This window comes from Chiloscyllium plagiosum, unplaced genomic scaffold (genome assembly GCF_037043375.1).
Source record: "Chiloscyllium plagiosum isolate Xiang-an unplaced genomic scaffold, Cpla_swu_hap1 HiC_scaffold_11, whole genome shotgun sequence".
NCBI classification, from domain to species: Eukaryota; Metazoa; Chordata; class Chondrichthyes; order Orectolobiformes; family Hemiscylliidae; genus Chiloscyllium; species Chiloscyllium plagiosum.
The window spans coordinates 47151339-47175643 of NW_028270149.1; the positions used below are offsets into that span (position 1 = coordinate 47151339).

The 24305-nt window shown below is 44.8% G+C and overlaps 1 protein-coding gene across 1 annotated transcript; it reads right to left on the bottom strand.

The window, feature by feature from the left end:
* Positions 1–16015: 16015 nt before the first annotated feature.
* LOC148148792 (rho-related GTP-binding protein RhoG-like) lies at positions 16016–24083 on the bottom strand. Its single transcript, XM_087992031.1, has 2 exons — positions 24060–24083; positions 16016–18856 (listed from the first exon to the last, which is right to left on the bottom strand). The coding sequence occupies exon 2, from the start codon at positions 18823–18825 to the stop codon at positions 18250–18252; it is 576 nt and encodes a 191-aa protein (XP_087848157.1). The 5' UTR covers positions 18826–18856; positions 24060–24083; the 3' UTR covers positions 16016–18249.
* Positions 24084–24305: the final 222 nt, after the last annotated feature.

The window sequence follows — 24305 nt, forward strand, 5'->3', positions numbered from 1 at the left end:
CACTTAATATGTTAATGATCTGGATGAAGGGATTGGGGGCATTCTGGCAAAGTTCACCGGTGATACAAAGTTAGGTGGACAGGCAGGTATTACTGAGGAGGTGGGGAGGCTGCAGAAAGGTTTAGATAGTTTAGGAGAGATATGAGGATCCTGTGATTGTTAGCATTAGAGTTTAGAAAGTTGAGGGGAGAGCTAATAGAAACATACAAGATAATGCATGGCTGAGAAAGGGTGGACACTGAGAATTAGATTCCATCAGGCAGTGATACTTGGACCCGTGGGCACAGCCTTAGAATTAGAGAGGGTCAATTTAGAACAGAAATGAGGAGACATTTCTTCAGTCAGTGTGGTGGGACTATAGAATTCATTGCCATGGAGCACAGTGCAGGACATTACATGTCTTCAAGGCAGAGATTGATAAATTCTTAATCTCGCAAGGAACTAAGGGATACTGGGAGAGTGCAGGTAAGTGGCGCTGAAATGCCCATCAGCCATGATTGAACATAGAACATTACAGCGCAGTACAGGCCCTTCGGCCCTCGATGTTGCGCCGACCTGTCATACCTATCTGAAGCCCATCTAACCTACACTATTCCACGTTCGTCTATATGCTTGGCCAATGACGACTTAAATGTACTTAAAGTTGGCGAATCTACCACCGTTGCAGGCAAAGCATTCCATACCCTAACTACTCTCTGAGTAAAGAAACTACCTCTGACATCTGTCCGATATCTATCACCCCTCAATTTAAAGCTATGCTCCCTCGTGCTCGCCGTCACCATACTTGGGAAAAGGTTCTCACTGTCCACCCTATCTAACCCTCTGACTATCTTATATGTCTCTATTAAGTCACCTCTGAACTTTCTTCTCTCCAACGAAAACAACCTCAAGTCCCTCAGCCTTTCCTCATAAGACCTTCCCTCCATACCAGGCAACATCCTAGTAAATCTCCTCTGCACCCTTTCCAAAGCTTCCACATCATTCTTATAATGTGGTGACCAGAACTGTACACAATACTCCAAGTGCGGCTGCACCAGAGTTTTGTACAGCTGCTGCATAACCTCATGGTTCTGGAACTCGATCCCTCTTTTAATTAAAGCTAAAACACTGTATGCCTTCTTAACAACCCTGTTAACCTGGGTGGCACCTTTCAAGGATCTGTGTACCTGGACACCAAGATCTCTCTGTTCAACTACACTACCAAGAATCTTATCATTAGCCCAGTATTTTGCATTCCGGTTACTCCGACTAAAGTGAATCACCTCACACTTGTCCGCATTAAACTCCATTTGCCACTTCTCAGCCCAGCTCTGCAGCTTATCTATGTCTCTCTGTAACCTACAACATCCTTCGTCACTATTCACAACTCCACTGACCTTAGTGTTGTATGCAAATTTACAAACCCATCCTTCTACGCCCTTATCCAGGTCGTTTATAAAAATGACGAACAGCAGTGGACCCAACACTGACCCTTGTGGCACCACTAGTAACTGGACTCCAGGATGAACTTTTCCCATCAACCACCACCCTCTGTCTTCGTTCAGCAAGCGAATTACTGATCCAAACTGCTATATCTCCCACAATCCCATTCCTCTGCATTTTGTACAAAAGCCTACTGTGGGAACCTTATCGAACGCCTTGCTGAAATCCGTATACACCACATCAACCAGTTTACTCTCATCTACATGTTTGGTCACCTTCTCAAAGAACTCAATAAGGTTTGTGAGGCACGACCTACCCTTCACAAAACCATGCTGACTACCCCTAATCAAATTATTCTTTTCTAGATGATTATAAATCCTATCTCTCATAACCTTTTCCAATACTTTACCAACAACTGAAGTAAGGCTCACTGGTCTATAATTACCAGGGTTGTCTCTACTCCCCTCCTTGAACAGGGGAACCACATTTGCTATCCTCCAGTCTTCTAACACTATTCCTGTAGACAACAATGATGATTTAAAGATCAATGCCAAAGGCTCGGCAATCTCCTCCCTGGTTTCCCAGAGGATCCTAGGATAAATCCCATCCGGCCCAGGGGACTTATCTATTTTCACACTCTGCAGGATTTCTAATACCTCTTCCTTGTGAACCTCAACCACACCTAGTCTAGTATCTCAGTATTCTCCTCGACAACATTGTCATTTTCTAGAGTGAATACTGTCGAAAAATATTCATTTAGTGCTTCCCCTATCTCCTCTGACCCCACATACAAGTTCCCATTACTATCCTTGATTAGCCTTAATCTTACTCTCGTCATTTCTTTATTCCTTAAATACCTATAGAAAGCCTTAGGGTTTGCCCTGATCCTATCCGCCAACAACTTCTCATGTCTCCTCCTGGCTCTTCTGAGCTCTCTCTTTAGGTCTTTCCCGGCAACCTTATAACCCTCAAGCGCCCTAACTGAGCCTTCACATCTCATCCTAACATAAGTCGCCTTCTTCCTCTTGACCAGAGATTCCACTTCCTTTGTAAACCAAGGCTCCCGTGCTCTACAGCTTCCTCCCTGCCTGACAGATACATACTTATCTAGGACACTCAGGATCTTTTCCTTGAATGAGCTCCACATTTCTAATGTGCCCATTCCCTCCAGTTTCCTTCCCCATCCTATGCTTTCTAAATCTTGCCTAATCGCATCGTAATTGCCTTTTTCCCCCAGCTGTAACTCTTGTCCAGCGGTATACACCTATCCCTTTCTATCACTAAAGTAAACATAACAGAATTGTGATCACTATCACCAAAGTGCTCACCTACTTCCGTGTCTAACATCTGGCCAGGCTTATTACCCAGTACCAAATCTAATGTGGCTCTGCCCCTTGTTGGCCTGTCTTCATATTGTGTCAGGAAGCCTTCCTGCACACGCTGGACAAAAACTGACCAATCTATAGTACTCGTACTATAGTGTTCCCAGTCAATATTTGGAAAGTTGAAGTCCCCAATGACAACTACCCTGTCTCTCTCACTCCTATTGAGAATGATCTTAGCTATCCTTTCCTCTTTGTCTTTGGAACTATTCGGAGGCCTATAGAAAACTCCCAACAGGGTGACCTCTCCTTTCCTGTTTCTAACCTCAGCCCATACTACCTCAGTTGACGAGTCCTTTCTGCAACTGTAATACTGTCCTTGACCAACAATGCCACACCTCCCCCTCTTTTACCATCTTCTCTGTTCTTACTGAAACATCTAAATCCTAGAACCTGCAACAGCCATTCCTGTCCCTGCTCTATTCATGTCTCCAAAATGGCCACAACATCGAAGTTCCAGATACCAACCTATGCTGCAAGTTCACCCACCTTATTCCAGATGCTCCTGGCGTTGAAGTAGACACACCTCAAACCAACCTCTTGTTTGTTGGTGCCATCTTGCGTCCCTGAAACTTGATTTCAGACATCCCTACTCTCAACCTTTTCTATACTCGAGCTACAATTTTGGTTCCCATCCCCCTGCTGGATTAGTTTAAACCCACCCCAATAGCCTTAACGAATTTCCCCCCCCCCGGATATCTGGTTCAAATGAAGACCATCCTGCTGTGTAGAGGTCCCACCTACCCCAGAAAGAGCCCCAATTATCCAAGAATCCAAAACCCTCCCTTGAATGTTGGAGTGGACTCTATGGGCTGAATGGCCTTACTTCTACTCCTATGTCTTATGGACTGCACAGAACATTAGTTTAGGCTACTTTTGGAATATTGCAAGCAATTCTGGTCTCCCTCCTATAGGAAGGATGTTGTGAAATTTGAAAGAATTAAGAAAAGATTTACAAGGATGTTGCCAGGTTTGGAGCTATAAGGAGAAGCTGAATAGATTAGATTCCCTACAGTGTGGAAACAGGACCTTCAGCCCAACAGGTCCACACCGACCCTCTGAAGAGTAACCCACCCAGAGCCATTTCCCTGTGACTAACGCACCTAGCATAATGGGCAATTTCGCATGGCCAATTCACCTGAGTTGCACATCTTTGGATTTTGGGAGGAAACCTGCACAGACACAGGGAGAACGTGCAAATTCCACACAGACAGTCACCCAAGGCTAGAACTGAACCTGGGACCCTGGTGCTGTGAGGCAGCAGAGCTAACCACTGAGCCACTGTGCTGCCTGTCATAGGCTGGGCCTGTTTTCCCTGGAGTGTTGGAGGCTGAGGGATGATCTTATAGAGATTTATAAAATCATGAGGGGCATGGATAAGATAAATAGACAAGGTATTTATCCTGGGGTGGAGGAGTCCAAAATGAGAGGGCATAGGATTAAGATGAGAAGAGAAAGGGACCTAAGGGACAACTTTTTCACACAGAGAGATATGTGAATGGAACGAGTTACCAGAGGAAGTGGTGGAGGCTGGTAACAATGATAACAACATTTAAAAAGCACCTGGATGAGTACATGTATAGGAAGGGTTTAGAGGAATATGGGCTAAATGCTGGCAAATAGGACTAGATTTAAATGGAATATCTGGTCAGCATGGATGAGTTGGACTGAAGGGTCTGTCTCCGTGCTGTATATCTCAATCAGTGTTATGAGGTTAAGTAGAGTGGGTTTGTATTTATTAGAATATAGAAGGATGAGAGGTGATCTCATTGAAACATACATAAAGTCAGACAGCATGGAACCAGACCCTTCGGTCCAACCGGTCCATGCTGACCATAATCCCAAAGTAAACGAGCCCCACTTGTCTGAGTTTGGTCCATATCCCTCCAAACCTTTCTTATTCATGTATTTATCAAAATGTATTTTAAACATTTTAAACATTTTAAACTTCCTCTGGAAGTTCATTCCACACATGAACCACTGTTTGCGTAAAAGAACTGTCCCTCATGTCTTTTGTAAATTTTTCTCCTCTCACTGAAGATGTGTACCCTAGTCTTTAAATCCCTCCCCCATCCTAGGGAAAAGACACCTTCCATTCCTTTCATTCATACCCCTCATTATTTTATAAACTTCTATAAGGACACTGATTAACCTCCTATGCTCCAGTGAAAAAAAAAGTCTCTGCGTATTTAGCCTATCCTCATAACTCAAACCCCATTCCTGGCAACATTTGGTAAATCTCTTATGAACCCTCTCCTGCTTCCTATGACCGGGCAACCAGAACTGAATACAGTATTCCAGAAGAGGCCTCACCAACATCCTGTACAACCACAACATGACATTCCAACTTCCATGCTCAAAGGTCTGAGCAATGAAGGCAAGTGTGCTAAACGTCTTCCTAATCCATCATGTCTAGACCTGATGCCAACTTCAAAGAATTATGTACATGAATTCCTGGGTCTCTCTGTTCTGCAACACAACCCAAGGCCCTACTTTTAATTGTATAAGTCTTGCTCTTGTTTGTTTTACCAAAATGCAATACCTCGCATTTATTCAAATTAAACTCCCATCTGCCAATTAGTCAAGATCTTTTCTTAATCTTTGCTAACATTCTTCACTCTCCACTGTACCACTAATTTTGATATCATCTGCAGACTTACTAACGATCTATATTCTTACTAATCTTTTGTATTCTCACCTAAATCATTTATATAAATGACAAATAAAAGTGGACCCAGTACTGATCCCTGTGGAACACCACTGGTAACAGGCCTCCAGTCCTAGATCATAGAATCTCTACAGTGTGGAAGCAGACTATTCGACCCATTAAGTCCACACTGACCCTCCTAAGTGCATCCCACCCAGACCCACCCCGACCCACCCCATCCCTGTTACCCTGCATTTCCCATAGCTAATCCTACATGTCCCTGGACACTATGAGCCTTTTTGCTCAGACAGTCCACCTAACCTGCACATCTTTGGATTGTGGGGAAAAAACTCCACACAAACAATTGCCCAAGGTTGGAATTGAACCCAGGACCCTGGCACTGTGCTGACCACTGAGCCTCCGTCCTCCCCCATTGCTCTCTGTCTCCTACCATTAAGTCAATTTTGTTTCCAATTGGCAAACTCACCTTGAATCCTATGTGATCTAAATTTACTAATTAGTCTGTCATGCGGAACCTTGTCAAAGGCTTTATGAAAGACCAAGTAAACAATGTCTATTGCTCTGCTCTCATCAATCTTCTTGGTTACTTCCTTAAAGAGCTCAATTAAGTTTGTGGAAAATGATTTCCCTCACACGAAACATGCTGACTTTCCTTAACCACTCCTTGCCTCTCCAAATGCATATAAATCCTATCTTTCAGAATCACCTCCAGCAACTTAACTACCAACAAATTCAGGCTCACAGGTCTATTGTTCTTTGGCTTCTCACTATATCCCGTTTTAAACAAAGGCTCAACATTTGCCACTCTCCAGTCACTTGGCACCTCACCCATAGTTATAGGTGATGCAAATGTCCTGGAATATACTGGATCAGCTGCCAGAGATTTATCAACCTTTATATTTTCTAAGACATCCAGCACTTCCTCTTATGTAATGTGTACTGTTTTCAAAACATCAATATCTATTTCCCTGCGTTCTCTACCCTCTTCAGTTATGAATCAATATTGTGTTGGACTGAAAACGTTAACCGTACTTTCCTCTCCAGAGATACTTCCAGATTTGATCGGTTTTTCCAGCACCATCTGTTTTTATGTCAGCTGATTAACTGTGTTTGAGAGTTGGACTTTATCTGTATCTAGGACTTACAGAGGAAGGTGCCCAAGAATCATCTCTAATCTGCTGAAATAGATACCAGCATTCAAGAGACTAGCAGAAACAGTAAGGCAAAATGGTTTTCACTTACTTCCTGAAACTGCTGAATCTGCTGATTCTGCCAGCAAAGGGAACCAGACTCTTTAATGACAGAAGCTAATAAAACTATTGAATACAGCATTCAACTATAATCTTTCACTTCAGATAAACAATACTTCACTTGCTTTCCATGGTAGGGTGGCATGGTGGCTCAGTGGTTAGCACTGCTGCCTCACAGCACCAGGGACCTGGGTTCAACTCCTGCCTTGGGTGACTGTCTGTGTGGACTGTGCATGTTCTCCTTGTGTCTGTGTGGGTTTCCCCTGGGTGCTCAGTTTCCTCCCACTGTCCAAAGCTGTGCAGGGCAGGTAAATTGGCCATACTGAATTGCCTCTCGTGCTGAATTGCCTAACACCTATAGCGTTAGGTACGTTAGTCAGAGGGAAATGGGTCTGGGTTGGTTACTCTACAGAAGGCTGGTGTGGACTTGTTGGGCCGAAGGGCCTGTTTCCATAATGTAGGGAATCTAACCTAATATTTAAAGAACTGAACAGAATTTCAAATTTATTAGTACTCCTATCCTTATCGGCATTTAATCTATGTAAATACCATATTTTATTAATAATCTTATGTCAATTAAACATTTTTAGTTGCTGATGGGATATGGGCATTGCTGACAAGGCCAGCATATTTCCTTTTTATTCACATGAAACAGGACCTTCAACAGCAGGTGGTAATGGTGATGAAGGGCTCTGAGCAAGGGAGCTGGGCAGTTTTCTGGTGGCTCCACTAACAGGTGGCGACAGTGAAGGAGAATAGCTGGTGCAATTGAATGGAGTCTTGGTAGAAAAAGTGTCACTTCAGTGTGGATAGAGATGAAAGAAAGTCATATAGCACGGAATTAGATCCTTCGATCCAACCAGTCCATGCCGACCTCCATCCCAAACTAAAATAATCCCACCTGCCTGCTCCTGGCCTGTATCCTTCCAAATCCTTCCTATTCATGTACTTATCCAAATCTTCTAATACCTATAACTATACCAGCATCCACACCTTCCTCTGGAAGTTTATTTCACACACAAACTACTACCCTCTGTGTAAAAAAAATTGTCGTTTTTGTCTTTTTTAAATCTCTTCTTCTCACCTTAAACATGTGCCCTCAGCCTTGAAATCCTCCATCCTAGGGAAGACAACTACTGGTAACTTTATCTCTATCCCTCATTATTTTATGAACTTCTATAAGGTTGCCTGTCAACCTCCTATGCTCCAGTGCAAAAGGTCCCAGCCTACCCAACCTTTCTTTACAACTCAAACCTTCCATACCTGGCAACATTCTGGTAAATCTCTTCTGAACCCTCTCCAGCTTAATAATATCCTTTCTATAACTAGAACTAGATACAGTATTCTACAACAGGCTTCACTAATGTCCTGTACAAACTCAGCATGACTTCCCAACTTCTATATTAAAAGGACTGAGCAATGAAGGCATGTGTGCCAAATTGGGGCCAGCGACCATAATTCTATTAAATTTAAAATAGTGATGGAAAAGGATAGACCAGATCTAAAAGCTGAGGTTCTAGATTTGAGAAAGGCCAATTTGAGAAAGGTATTAGGCAAGAACTTTCAAAAGCTGATTGGGGGCAGATGTTCACAGGTAAAGGAATGGCTAGAAAATGGGAAGCCTTCAGAAATTAGATAACAAGAATCTAGAGAAAGTATACTCCTGTTAAGGTGAAAGGGAAGGCTGGTAGGTATAAGGAATACTGGATGACTAAAGAAATTGAGAGATTGGTTAAGAAAAAGAAGGAAGCATATGTAAGGTATAGACAGGATAGATCGAGAGAATCCTTAGAAGAGTATAAAGGCAGTACGAGTATACTTAAGAGGGAAATCAGGAGAGCAAAAAGGGGACATGAGATAGCTTGGGCAAATAGAATTAAGGAGAATCCAAAGGGTTGTTACAAATACATTAATGACAAAAGGGAAGCTAGGGAGAGAAACGGGCCCCTCAAAGATCAGCAAGGCAGCCTTTGTGTGGAGCTGCCGGAGATGGTGGTGATACTAAATGAGTATTTTGCATTAGTATTTACTGTGGAAAAGGAAATGGAAGATCTAGAATGTAGGGAAATAGATGGTGACACCTTGCAAAATGTCCATATTACAGAGGAGGAAGTGCTGGATGTCTTGAAACGCATAGAGGTGGATAAATCCCCAGGACCTGATCAGGTATACTCAAGAACTCTGTGGGAAGCTGGAGAAGTGATTGCTGGGCCTCTTGCTGAGATATTTGCATCATCGATAGTCACAGGTTAGGTGCCGGAAGACTGGAGGTTGGCTAACATAATGCCACTGTTTAAGAAGGGTGGTAAGGACAAGTCAGAGAAATATAGACCAGTGAGCCTGACGTCAAGTTGTTGGAGGGAATCCTGAGGGACAGGATATACATGTATTTGGAAAGGCAAGGTCTGATTAGGGATAGTCAACATGGCTTTGTGTGTGGGAAATCATGTCTCACAAACTTGATTGAGTTTTTTGAAGAAGTAACAAAGAAGATTGATGAGGGCAGAGCGGTAGATGAGATCTATATGGAGGTTGAAACTTTATTGCTGGAACAGCACAGCAGGTCAGGCAGCATCCAGGGAACAGGAGATTCGACGTTTCGGGCACAGGCCCTTCTTCAGGAAGGCCCTTCTTTCGGCCTGTGCCCGAAACGTCGAATCTCCTGTTCCCTGGCTGCTGCCTGACCTGCTGTGCTGTTCCAGCAATAAAGTTTCAACTTTGATCTCCAGCATCTGCAGACCTCACTTTCTCCTCGAAGAGATCTATATGGACTTCAGTAAGGCATTCGACAAGGTTCCCCATGGGAGACTGATTAGCAAGGTTAGATCTCACGGAATACAAGGAGAACTAGACATTTGGATACAGAACTGGCTCAAAGGTAAAAGACAGAGGGTGGTGGTGGAGGATTGTTTGTTAGACTGGAGGCCTTGACCAGTGGAGTGCCACAAGGATTGGTGCTGGGTCCTCTATTTTTTGTCAGTTACATAAATGATTTGGATGCGAGCATAACAGCTACAGTTAGTAAGTTTGCAGATAATGCCAAAATTGGAGGTGTAGTGGACAGCGAAGGGGTTACCTCAGATTACAACGGGATCGTGACCAGATGGGCCATGGGCTGAGAAGTATCAGATGGAGTTTAATTCAAATGCGAGGTGCTGCATTTTGGGAAAACAAATCTTAGCAGGACTTATATACTTAATGGTAAGGTCCTAGGGAGTGTTGCTGAACAAAGAGACCTTGGAGTGCAGGTTCATAGCTCCTTGAAAGTGGAGTCGCAGGGAGATAGGATAGTGAAGAAGGCGTTTTGTATGCTTTCCTTTATTGGTCAGAGTATTAAGTACAAGAGTTGGGAGGTCATGTTGCAGCTGTACAGGACATTGATTAGGCCACTGTTGGAATATTGTGTGCAATTCTGGTCTCCTTCCTATCAGAAAGATGTTGTGAAACTTGAAAGGATTCAGAAAAGATTTACAAGGATGTTGCCAGAGTTGGAGGATTTAAGCTATGTGGAGAGGCTGAACAGGCTGGGGCTGTTCTCCCTGGAGCATTGGAGGCTGAGGGGTGACTTTACAGAGGTTTACAAAATTATGAGGGGCATGGATAGGATAAATAGACAAAGTATTTTCCCTGGGGTGGGAGAGTCCAGAACTAGAAGGCATAGGTTTAGGGTGAGAGGGAAAGATATAAAAGAGACCTACGGGGCAACTTTTTCACACAGAGGGTGGTATGTATATGGAATTAGCTGCCAGAAGAAGTGGTGGAGGCTGGTACAATTGCAACATTTAAAAAGGCATTTGGATGGGTATATGAATAGGAGGGTTTGCAGGGACATGGGCCAGGTGCTGGCAGGAGGGACTAGATTGGGTTGGGATATCTGGTTGGGGCGGCATGGACAGTTTGGACCAAAGGGTCTGTTTCCATGCTGTACATCTCTATGGCTCTATAAATGCCTTTTTAACCACCCTGTCAAAATGAGATGCATATATGTAATGCGAAGAATTATGGCATCTGAACTCATAGGTCCCTCTGTTCTACAACACTACCCAAAGCCCTACCATTAATTGTATAAGCCCTACCCTTGTTTGTTGTACCAAAATGCAATACCTCACATTTATTCACATTGAACTCTATCTACCATTTTTTAGCCCATTAACCATTTCATCTAGACCCCTTTGTAATCTTATAAAACCTTCTTCGTTGTCTACTATGCCACCAATTTTGGTGTCGTCCTCAAACTTATTAACCATACCTCCTCTTTTCTCATCCAAATTATTTATATCAAAGACAAACAAAAGTGGACTTAGAACCAACCCTTTGAAACACCGCTAGTCACAGGCCTCCGAATCCAAAAAGCAACCATTCTCCACCACTTTGTCTTTTGCTGTTAAGCCAATTATATATCCAATTGGCAAACTTACCCTGAATCCCATGTGACCTAACTTTACTAATTAATCTACCCTGCGGAACCTTGTTGAAGGCTTTACTGAAGTCCAATTGTTTGGTAACTTGCTCAAAAAAAGTTCATGAGATAGACTTTCCTCGCACAAAACTATGCTGACTAACCCTAAATTAATTTTTGCCACTCTAAATCTCCATAAATCCTATCTTTCAAAATCATCTCCACCAATTTATTCACACCGAACCCAGACTCACAGGTCTATAGTTTCTACTTACAGTTTTTCTTAAACAAAGGTACATTAGCCACCCTCCAGTCATCAGGCACCTCACCAGCAGTTATAGGTGATGCAAATATTTCTGCAAGGAGTCTTGCAATGTCCTCCCTCACTTCCCACAACATTCTGGGATAGTTAGTTATTGTATAATACATTTAGAAATGGTGCCTAAAGTGTTGGCAATGTAATTGCATTACAGCCAACATGTGTTTTAAAAGTTCACACTTTAGAAACAGCAACCCAATTCATGAGCCACATTGCAGTGAATTTGCGATGACTAATCACGCATTGTAAAAGAATGACCTGTACATTATGTAGGAAAAACTCTTAAATGTAACCCAAAATGATAATTCCATCTACATGATGAATAGTTCTTTTGTTATCCTCAATTTTCCTTTCTGTTTGTAATGACTTGATACCAGTGGAATTAGAAATCCCTGGTTCATGATCTTTGGGCTGTTTGTGCATTCAAATCTCATTTTACACATGTGAACATCAGTGGCTAAGCCAGCATTTATTACCTATCCTCAGCTGTCTTCTTGAACTGCTTCTATCCATTAACTGTAGGCAGACCCACAATGTGCTTTTGGTCGGGGATGGGGTGTAATTAAATGATTTTGACCCAGTGACACGAAGAAACAGTCACTTATTTCCAAGTCAAGATGATGATTAACTTGGGGAAAAATTGCAGGTGACGGTGTTCTTATTGTCCTTCTAGATAGTGATGGTCATGGGTTTTGTGTGTTATGCATGGTATGTGATTTATATATATTTTAATCAGATTTATATGAGGTGTTGAACTTTTACATTTTGGTTTGTGTGAATGAGGTAGTTTAATTAATAACTTGAGTATTTCTGAAGCTGTGATAATTTGAAGCCAGTATGAGAGTTCCTGGAGCTCAGTTGGGAATTTGTTTGCACTGAGAGAATTTTATAAGCAGACAGAATAGACATTGAAGAACATTAGCTTACCTTCAGTTAGAAGGAAAATAGATTTTCTTTGCTTAGAAGAGATCCTCTTAGAAACCTGTTTGTTTTAGTTCACAGACATTCTAGTTGAAGTTGATATTAGAAATGGTTTTCCTGGGGCAAGAAATTAACCTTGAAAAGTTATAAATATGTTACTTCAGTGTAAAGATTTTAGTTTGAAAGATCCAGACGAAATGTGTTTGGTTAGAACCCTGAAGGGGCTATTCCAAGCTGAGAACATCTATGCTTAGTTATATGAATACTCACTGAAGAGGCTATTACACTATCAAGACTGGGAATTGAAAGCAACTGTTAAATCAAACTTAGAAAGGAATTCTCTTTATGGTGTTTGAGTACTGGAAAGAGATGTTGGGATAGATGAAATATTCTATTTTTTTACTGTGCTTCAAAATCTTCTAAATTGTGTTGGATGGAAATAGCTTAGATTATTCAATTTTGTTTTTGCACTTAAACTGATTTTATAGGTAAAACCAGACCTGCAGCATGGTGTACTTATGTTTCAGTGAGAGGCCATGTTGTTAAATAAAAAAAAAATCTATCAAGCCAGCAATCAATCTGGGACCGAATTTGCCCAGTAACAATGTCAGCTGGGGTCAAGCAAGGGTCAAAAGAATGCCAAACAGCTTTTGAGAAACCCAAGGTAATCCAATGAATAATGTTGACCATCCCTGACTTTATTAACTTGCAATATGTGTTTGTGGGAATTTTTTGGGAAATTTGGGAATTTTGTGGGAAAAGCTGGTGGTGGTAGTTTTCAAGAAACTGAATCAAGATAAGATGTACTCTATAGTAGAAAAGACAACACCTTGTTACTGGCTCTCAAACAATTTGAATGTTATGATCATCATGACTCAAAAGAAACAAACATATATTGCCCACAATTCCTTGGCTATACAGAAACGTTTAATTTTTTCTAATGAGAACATTTTGATAGAGATTGTTAATTTCTCCTTATTATAAGAAACATTTATCATTGGAAAGGATAATATGACTACCAATGCAATATTGAAAAAGGTAATGATGCTGGAATAATTTGAAAATTTGAGAAAAGATGACAAGAAATTGTACAAATCCTGTGTAAAGAATACATCTATATGTCATGTTTATCTTACACAATACACTGAATTTTGTGCTTCATCTTTTTCCAGGGAAAAAATTACTTTTTTTAAATTTTGGAAATATAAACTGGTAAATTGAAGTTAGTAATGAACTTTTTTATTTTACAACTCAAAACAAAAGTGGAAGATTCGTGTTTATTTATTGGCACAAGACAATGTAACTTTTGGAGAAGCTGGATTTGATACTTTTGAGAAACAATTGGCACCAGAGGGAATAAAATACTGTGCAGCAATAACTTTTGGATTTCAAGTTGCAATTTATCACAGAACGGAGGGACAGTTGCACTCAGCACTCCAAAAACTTGCAAGTAGGACAGTGTCTCTCTCCTTCAGGAATTTAAGTGTTTTGCGACCACTATCAAAAGGAAATGTGCGCTGATGTTAGAGGGGGTCCACAGGTGGTTTACAAGAATGATCCCAGGGTGAGGGCTTCAGGTGAGGAGCAGTTGGAGGACTGTGGGAGAAAGAAAAAGGGGAAAGGCCAAAGTTCTCTCTTTGGAGGGTATGTGGGACTTCAGCCCTCACCAACTCTGCCCTCCCAAATGGAGGGAGTGGCACCCTTGTTCTCACCTACCATCCCACCACCCTCTACATCCAAAGGATCATTGGCTGCCATTTCTCCCACATCTGGTGGGATGCCACTACAAAACATATTCCCTTCCCTGGTCAACCTTCTGCAGGGATTATTCCCACTGGAACATCTTGGTCCACTCCCAAAACCTTCCCACACACTCGTAGCACTTTCCCTTACAATTGTAGAAGGTGTAACACCTTCCCATTTACTTGCTCCCTGTTTACAAAGACCACAATTTCCCCTTGCATGTGGTCAACAATGCCCTCCAGCACAGCTCCTCCACCCTGCATTTTTGCCTTTGAACCCCATCCCTCCCAATGCAAAAGGACAGAAGCCCCCTGGGTCCTCACATTCCACCCCACCGACCTTCATATACATCACATCATCCTACCTCACATCATCCTACACCACTACCACCACCAGGGATATATTTCCCTCCCCACCTGTGTTTCAGAGAGACCATTCCCTCTGAAACTCCCTTTTCAGAGCCGTGGCCCTTGCCAGCTGTCACCCTACTCCTGGCACCTTCACCTGTCACCTCAAGAAGTTCAAAACCTGCACCCACACATCCCCCTCACCTCCATCCAAGACCCCAAAAGGATCCTTCCACTTCAGAAATTTACTTGTACCTCCACAAATGTCATCTACTATATCCATTGTAGCCGATGTGGTCTCCTCTGCAAGTTGGCATCCTATCTCCCTGATGTAGATTGTTCTCTGAAACAATCTCTCAGACACCCACACCAACCAACCCCAACACCCTGTGGCTGATCACTTCTGCTCCCACTCCCACTTCAAGGACATGCAGATCATGGGCTTCCTCCATCACCAAACCCTAACCACCAGATGCCTGGAGGAAGAATGCCTCATCTTCTGCCTTGAAACCCAGCAACCACATGGGATTAATGTGAATTTCACCATTTCCTTATTTCCCCTCACCCTAACATCCCAGTCCCAAGCCTCCAACTCAGCACATTCCTCTTGACCGATCCATAGTCTTTCCCATCCATCCACATAGGAACGGGAGTATGCCATTCAGCCCCTCAAGCCTGTTCCATGAGTGAGCTCATGGCTGATCTGTGGACTAACTCCATATTCCTGTCTTTGGCCCACATCTTGTAATACTTTTGCTTAACAAAATTCTGATTTAAAAAGTCAACATTCAGTTGTTCCAACATTTATTAATTAGAGATAATGCTTGGAAAAACTACAGGATAGTTTAGATGATCCCAAAGTGCAATGTAAGGTTTAAAAAAAATATACAATTTTCTCAGTGTACAACCATTAACTGAATCAACATATGCTACCTTCCTCAAACAGCCACATCATATGACCCTGAAGTAGCTCAAACTATGAACTCAGATGAACTTTTAGTCTCCAAGTTACCCAAATCATTTGACTGGAAGCTTGAGCATTGCTCATTTGTTGAGACAAACATTAAAAAGGTTTACCACCATTAAGTTATATGAATGGACTGCAACTTAGAAATCCAATACAAGTCTTGCTCGTGATTTCTTTGCTGGAAATACAAAATCCAAGATCCATGTGAGAACAATTAAAGGCAACTGGTATGCAATTTTTTGCATGCAAACAGGGGAACAAGACATCCTAATATTGCAAAGCATCCATCTGAGTAATACTGAAAACAACAATACGATTCCCATGACTGCATTTGGTAGAAGTTTAGCAATGAAAAATAACAGTTGCAATGCAGGAACGCAAGCATAAATATAGGTCAGTAAAAGCAATTGTCAAGTATTAGTGTTCTCAGCAAAATAAACTATGATCCATTGATAAGATGGTATCAATTCAATTATTGGCTTAAACCACCCCCCCATACCATTGCTATATTTGTGCTGTGATAAATATTTTATACACATAACATTGAAACTGAGCAACTGTTCCGTTTGCCCCACAGTTCAGGAACGAGACACTCCAATTATAAACAAATGAAAATTTTATTTCAGCAGTACAATTTTTGTATGAATCATTTCAAAATATTGCAGTCCTAATTTAACATTTAAAACATAATTCAGGTTTCTAGTGCACAGTTTTAGCACTGATCATGGTTACAGTGTGGTGATAATGACAAGACAAAATGATGCTTCACAGTCCTTTTAAAAGCTGCAGCATTTTCTTCTATGGCAGCATAACAGCCATCACTTTACTAATTCCAATAACTGATAGGCACAAACGATCACAAATGAGATATCAAAATTAATTTGGCTAGAACATGTACACAAATAGACCTTTTCAGTAAATGTTACCAGCAAATTAATAAATGCAGTATGTAGTACATGCAAAGTTTGGTTTAAACAAAGATGAGAAATCATTTCAAAGAAAACTCAGCACTGAAGTGTTGAATTTTTTTTAGTGACTTGAAAAACAAGGTTCTCATATTGATCATGAGCTCAGTGCTCCATGCCTCCTCTCAACCAAGGCCATTAACCTGTTCTCAGACACCAATCATTTGTACCCAGTCCAGGTTGGTGCACTGCTGGCTTTTCTTTACAATGCATTCTCCCAACAAGCTACTATCCTGAGAAGAAAAATGAACAGATCTAAAACAATGCTCCAATGCAAAAGTTTCTTTCAGAACAGTTCAATGTCAGAGTCATATTGTGACTCCCAAAGGGAGAGAGCAGAGATTAACCATCTTTCAAAAAAAAAGCTAGATTAAGATGTAAAAGATTTGATGGTTCTATTCATGGTAAGGCTTTAAGGTAAAGAAATACACATGTACTTATCTATGAGTTGGAATTGAAATAGTTAGGAAAAGCCCAAAATGAGTGAGCGATCAGGCCTTGAGAAACAACAGCATCTAGGTTTTTCAAGTGGTCTTGTCATAAATCATTTAATACATTTGTGCACAGATCTGCACCTATTCCATAAAAATAAAATCTCTATTGAAGAAACTTATTTGAAATAGACATATGATGCAAATAATTCAGACCTTGATCCCTAACAGTTCAAACAGCTTAGCTGTTATGGAGTGGAAAATGTCAGTATGTTTTTGCTTAACTTCCCTTTGTCCTATGTCAGTACCATCTGCAATTTACTTACATACCTGCAAGCAAGTCTAAACTGAACACAAAATGACCCCCTGAATCCGTACCTTGTCAGACCTTACAGCTGTGCAATGTAAAGTTATGACTGGCATTCAAAGATGGGCACGTTGCCAGAGAATGTGTTTAGACATATGCAATCTATTTTAGTGATTGGAGCTATAAACTAACTCAAATTGTCAAGTGATCAAAATACTCAATTTATACAAAAAAAACTGGTTTACAACAAAACCCAGTGAACTTTACCACAGCTTTTCTATGTACCAATGTATGTGGGGCTATTGAGGATTCAATTACTTACGTAAACAATGTCATAAATACACTATAGGAAAGCCATCAGATCTTTTCTGAACCGATTTAAGTTTGACAGTTTTTTAAAATGAATACTGTCATTTTTCAGTTATTGTGCAAAATAACCGAATATTGTGCAAAAACCGTGCTATTTTGCCAGAACCATATCGACAGTCCCAATACATATGGCACTTGCAGGACTTGTATATCATTATTTAATATGGATTAAAACTAACAGATACCAATTCAGGGTTTTAAATAGAAATAATTTGCCATGCCAATTTATGCTCTCGTAGAGCTAATGTGTGAAATCTCAACTGCGTTGTTACCCAATGATTAAATATCTGTAAAAGCAAATATTAACTTGAAACCTGAGTAGTGGAAAAAAAAGCAGTCGCCAATTTGTTAAACAAAACACTGAACAGAATGTCTAAATGTTTGTTAATAGCAAAGCAGCCAAACCACGGCCTCCAAAATCACCAAAAGACAATTGTGAAAAAAAAAGCACAAGGAAGATCCGTTAAAAGAAGGGGATCCTTAAAGTGGCTTCTAAAAGGCAAGCTTTCAGTCCAGCTCAGAGATTGCAAACTAGAGTCCAGTGCCATTACTCAGATTAAATCTCATGGAGGGTCTGCATTTCTGTAAAAACACCCAGCAAATAAAGCAGCATTTTGACAGTTTCCAGTTTCAGTCATACAAACTTATTTTGTGCAAGATTCTTGTGTTACACCACAATGCATTCTGAAGCACAGCTGATACGTTGGCTTCGAAGTATGCTTCCAATCTACGTGCAACCAAGATGTTCACACCCTCAGGCTACAAGAGTACACAATTTTTACTTTTCTTCTTCTTATGAGGGTAGAGGACTGCTCTCACAGCCTCCACAAATACTTCTCGGATCCCATCCTGATTGAGTGCTGAACATTCCAGATACTTAACAGCTCTGATCTGTTTCGCTAAGGTCACTCCCTGGTGCATCGTTGTTGGAGAGAGGCTTTGCTCCTTGAGCTTTTTTATGGTTTCAGAATCATTCCTTAAATCCTTCTTCGTACCAACCAAAAGTATAGGAACATTTGGACAGTGGTGCAAAACCTCTGGTTGCCACTTATGACGGACATTGGCATAAGAGGAAGGACTAGCAACAGAAAAACAGATAATGAAGACATTACTTTGTGGATAGGACAGAGTGCGCAGACGATCGTACTCTTCTTGTCCTGCAGTATCCCAAAGGTTCAAGCTTACAGTTCGTCCATCCACAGTCATCTGTGCACTGTAGTTGTCAAACACAGTGGGGACATATTCTCCAGGAAAAGCATTTGTTGTGTAACTAATGAGAAGGCAGGTCTTCCCAACTGCACCATCTCCCACAACCACGCATTTTATAGTCTGCATTATTCATATGGCTTGAAGGTCAAGTTTAATACTGTCGACAAAAATAAAAACAACATTAAGACAAAGCATTTCACAGATCTAGACACCTCTCTACAGTGTACAACCACCAACTCTAAGGATTTGTATCAAATCTGCAGCTCACTGAACCTGCCAGAATGTTCAACCTTTAACAAAGGGAGAACATTTGAAATGTTTCAAGAGAATTACAAAGTTAAAATACATCACTATTGGGCGCACCAGGGACCCCTTCTGATATTTAAGGTAATTTAGACTATCTCACTATTTGAGAGGAAGCAGAAAATTCTTCCAGTTCCTATGCAACATTTGTCCCTCAATTATGATCACCAGAAAGATTCACATTTCACTTCCTATTATTTTGAGAACTTAAATGGTTGCAAAGCATTGCTATTCTTGACCAATCAACCCCACCATCTGTGGCTGAACACTTCAACTCTCCCTCCCACTTAGTCAAGGACAACTCCTGGGCCGTCTCCACCGGCAAATTCTAGCCACCTGGAGGAACACATCTTCCGCATTGAAAATAGAGAGGTTTTGAGAAACAATAATTTGGAACTTAAGTGGTACCCAGTGACTCCTTTCCCTCAAACATTGAATTCATAAAATTTCCTCAGTTACGTTCTGATGAATTTCTTGTACACATTTTAATACCAATTCAACTGCCCACTTTTCACCGGTCCTCCATCTGTCACCCTCCATTTTTCTCCTTCCTCCCTCCCTCCCTCATTAACCTACCTGCTCGTTCCCACATCCACAATCCCTTCAAAATGAAGGGAAGGCAGAGTAGGGTCAGGCACTCTTGGCGGCGGCGGGGGGGGGGGGGGGGGGGGAAGCAAGATCTGGGTCGCTTGGGTACGGGGAAAAAACAGGTTGGTGGGGCATGGGGAAAGAGAAGAGAACCAGGACAGTGGGTTGTGGGGAGAAGGGGGCAGCTGAGAGAGAGCAAGAACCAGATCGTTAGGTTGTGGGTAGGCCGAGAACTTCGTCAGTGGGGCACAGGGTAGAACAGAGAGCAAAATGGAAGATGAGATGTGGGGGTGTCGCAGGATGTGCCTGACTGGGGGAAATGGGTCAGGTGTGGCAAGGTGCTTGACTGGAGAAAATGGATCACAGAGTGGTGTGGGGTGCCTGAGGAAATGGGTCAGGGGTAGAAATGGGGTAGAACTGAGAAGGGAACAGTGGATAGCAAAAGGTGAAGTGTGGGGCCTGGAGGGGGTGCAAAGTAGTGGAAATGGGTCAAGGGTGAGGCAGGACGCCCAAGTGGGGGAAATGGGTCAGGAGGCGTAGGATGCCTGAGCAGGGGAATGGGTTGGGGGGGGTCACAAGGTGCCTCAGCAGGGTCCCTGAGTGGCAGGAAATGTGTCAGTGTGGGGGGAGGGGAACAACCAGGATGCCCAGGAAATGGGTTGGGGGAGCTCACAGGATGTCTGAGCAGGGAAAATGGGTCGGGGGTGGGGGGGGGAGGGGGAGAGAGAGCGCTGAGCTGGGGAAATAGATCAGTGAGATGTGGGGTAGAAGGAGACTCTGGGTCAGTGGGAAGGACACTGGGTCAGTGCAGGGGGGCAGCAGGTAGAGAATGGATTGGTAGGGCGTGGGGGAAAGAATCGAGTGAGTGAAGTGTTGGGCAGGGGGAGGAGTAGGTATATAGGTCAGTTGGGGGGCGGGGGGGGCTATTAATTCATGCCAGAGGTGTGTGGAGTTGATCTTTGATTCACATCACATGTGGGGGGGGGTGAGGAGGGGGAGGGTGCAGAGAATTCAGGATTAAGGGAGTGGAAGTGAAGGGTAAAAAGGAAGGCAGGATGTGCAGGGCGGCCTTGAGAGATCAGAGGGATGGTTGGATGTGGGGAGCCTTGAGAAGGGAAAAAAGAAAGGTGAAGCACCTTGGTGGGAGGGGGATCAAGGCCAGTGGGGAGGGGTTTGGAAACTGGGTCAGTTTGGAGACAGAAGGCGGGGGGGGGGGGTGAAAGAGAAGGCTGGCAGGGAGGGACAGAGAGAAGGGATGGTGGGGGCTGGTGGGGAGGGCGATAGAAAAGGGATGGTGGGGGCAGGGAGGGAGGAAGAGAGAGAGAAGGGAAGGTGGGGGATAGCAGGGAGGGAGAGAGAGAGAGAGAAGGGATGGTGGGGGATAGCAGGGAGAGAGAGAAGGGATGTTGCGGGTGGCAGGGAGGGAGACAGAGAAGGGATGGTGGGGGATAGCAGGGAGGGAGAGAGAAGGGATGGTGGGGGGTGGCAGAGAGAGAGAGAGAAGGGATGGGTGGGGGCTAGCAGGGGGAGAGAGAGAGAGAAGAGATGGTGGGGGCTAGCAGGGGGAGAGAGAGAAGAGATGGTGGGGGATAGCAGGGAGGGAGAGAGAGAAGGGATGGTGGGGGTGGCAGGGAGGGAGAGACAGAAGGGATGGTGGGGGATAGCAGGGGGGAGAGAGAGAAGGAATGGTGAGGGGTGGGAGGGAGAGAGAGAAGGGATGGTGGGGGGTGGGAGGGAGAGAGAGATGGTGGGGGGTGGGAGGGAGAGAGAAGGGATGGTGGGGGGTGGGAGGGAGAGAGAGAGAGAAGGGATAGTGGGGGGTGGCAGGGAGAGAGAGAGAAGGGATGGTGGGGGGTGGGAGGGAGAGAGAGATGGTGGGGGGTGGGAGGGAGAGAGAAGGGATGGTGGGGGGTGGGAGGGAGAGAGAGAGAGAAGGGATAGTGGGGGGTGGCAGGGAGAGAGAGAGAAGGGATGGTGGGGGGTGGCAGGGAGAGAGAGAGAAGGGATGGTGGGGGGTGGCAGGGAGAGAGAGAAGGGATGGTGGGGGGTGGCAGGGAGAGAGAGAAGGGATGGTGGGGGTGGCAGGGAGAGAGAGAGAAGGGATGGTGGGGGATAGCAGGGGGAGAGAGAGAAGGGATGGTGGGGGATGGGAGGGAGAGAGAGAAGGGATGGTGGGGGATGGGAGGGAGAGAGAGAAGGGATGGTGGGGGATGGGAGGGAGAGAGAGAGAAGGGATGGTGGGGGATGGGAGGGAGAGAGAGAGAAGGGATGGTGGGGGATGGGAGAGAGAGAGAGAGAAGGGATGGTGGGGGATAGGAGAGAGAGAGAGAGAAAGAAGAGATGGTGGGGGATGGCAGGGAGGGAGAGAGAGAAAGGATGGTGGGGGTGGCAGGGAGGGAGAGAGAGAAGGGATGGTGGGAGATAGCAGGGGGGAGAGAGAAGGAATGGTGGGGGGTGGCAGGGAGAGAGAGAGAAGGGATGGTGGGGGTGGCAGGGAGAGAGAGAGAAGGGATGGTGGGGGGTGGCAAGGAGAGAGAGAAGGGATGGTGGGGGTGCCAGGGAGGGAGAGAGAAGGGATGGTGAGGGATAGCAGGGGGGAGAGAGAGAAGGGATGGTGGGGGGTGGCAGGGAGAGAGAGAGAGAAGGGATGGTGGGGGGTGGCAGGGAGAGAGAGAGAAAGAAGAGATGGTGGGGGATGGCAGGGAGGGAGAGAGAGAGAAGGGATGGTGGGGGTGGCAGGGAGGGAGAGAGAGAAGGGATGGTGGAGGATAGCAGGGGGGAGAGAGAGAAGGAATGGTGGGGGGTGGCAGGGAGAGAGAGAAGGGATGGTGGGGGGTGGCAGGGAGAGAGAGAGAGAAGAGATGGTGGGGGATGGCAGGGAGGGAGAGAGAGAAGAGATGGTGGGGGATGGCAGGGAGGGAGAGAGAGAAGGGATGGTGGGGCATGGGAGGGAGAGAGAGAAGGGATGGTGGGGCATGGGAGGGAGAGAGAGAAGGGATGGTGGGGCATGGGAGGGAGAGAGAGAAGGGATGGTGGGGGGTGGGAAGGAGAGAGAGAAGGGATGGTGGGGGGTGGCAGGGAGAGAGAGAGAAGGGATGGTGCGGGGTGGCAGGGAGAGAGAGAGAGAAGGGATGGTGCGGGGTGGCAGGGAGAGAGAGAGAAGGGATGGTGCGGGGTGGCAGGGAGAGAGAGAGAAGGGATGGTGCGGGGTGGCAGGGAGAGAGAGAGAAGGGATGGTGCGGGGTGGCAGGGAGAGAGAGAGAAGGGATGGTGCGGGGTGGCATGGAGAGAGAGAGAAGGGATGGTGCGGGGTGGCATGGAGAGAGAGAGAGAAGTGATGGTGCGGGGTGGCATGGAGAGAGAGAGAGAAGTGATGGTGCGGGGTGGCAGGGAGAGAGAGAGAGAAGGGATGGTGGGGGGTGGCAGGGAGAGAGAGAAGGGATGGTGGGGGTGGCAGGGAGAGAGAGAGAGATGGGATGGTGGGGGGTGGCAGGGAGAGAGAGAGATGGGATGGTGGGGGGTGGCAGGGAGAGAGAGAAGGGATGGTGGGGGGTGGCAGGGAGAGAGAGAGAGAAAAGGGATGGTGGGGGGTGGCAGGGAGAGAGAGAGAGAAAAGGGATGGTGGGTGGTGGGAGAGAGAGAGAGAGAAAATGGATGGTGGGGGGTGGCAGGGAGAGAGAGAGAGAGAGAAAGAAAAGGGATGGTGGGGGGTGGCAGAGAGAGAGAGAGAGAAGGGATGGTGGGGGGTGGCAGGGAGAGAGAGAGAGAGAGAAAAATGATGTTGGGGGGTGGCAGGGAGAGAGAGAGAGAGAGAAAAGGGATGGTGGGGGGTGGCAGGGAGAGAGAGAGAGAAAAATGATGGTGGGGGGTGGCAGGGAGAGAGAGAGAGAAAAGGGATGGTGGGGGGTGGCAGGGAGAGAGAGAGAGAAAAATGATGGTGGGGGGTGGCAGGGAGAGAGAGAGAGAGAAGGGATGGTGGGGGGTGGCAGGGAGAGAGAGAGGAGATGGTGGGGGTTGTAAGGGAAAAGAGAGAAGGGCTACGCCTCCTATTCCGCAAACCCCTCCCCACTAACTCCCTCCCCTTCCCGTTTCCCCTCAGCTCCCCCATTCCTTAGGACAGCTCCCAACTGCCTTTCCCTCCCACCGGCTCTCTCCCGCTCTCACCCCCTACAACCCTCTCCTTTCATCTCCCTTGCCTTCGTCCCCCACCGACTCCCTCCACTTGCCTTTTCTCTCCCGTCCGGCAGCCACTCCCTCGCCCGTCACCCCACCATCTCTCACTCCTTATACTTTTCTTTCACTTCAAACTTTCGACAAGCCCATTCCCGGAAACGACGCATTCTTATTGTCTTCATTCCAGATGTGTCCAAAGCCTCACGAACTAACGTTCGGTAAAGGAACTTGCCCAGGTTGGTTGGTAGCTATGCTCCCCACGGCCTGGATAAGACCCAAATCCAACTGCCACTTACCTCAACCTTCCCCGACCAGGATTCATCCGGGTCCTACGCGCAATGCCCCCTGGGGAATGTAGTGTGACCCGCGCCGTTGCTGCACTTGCGCAATAAAACGACGGTTGTGACCTGCGGAGGTGGATGTCACGCATGCGCAGAGAGCGTGGGTGGTGTCTTCTTCTGGGAGAATGAGTCAGAGTTTGTGAGTGTTTCCATCTCTTTACCATGGCAGTATGTTACAAGATATTCAGAGAGATTGCTGAT

What these genes read in the sequence shown, in the direction of transcription:
- LOC148148792 (XM_087992031.1), bottom strand. Translation starts at nt 18,825, where the DNA reads ATGCAGACTATAAAATGCGTGGTTGTGGGAGATGGTGCAGTTGGGAAG.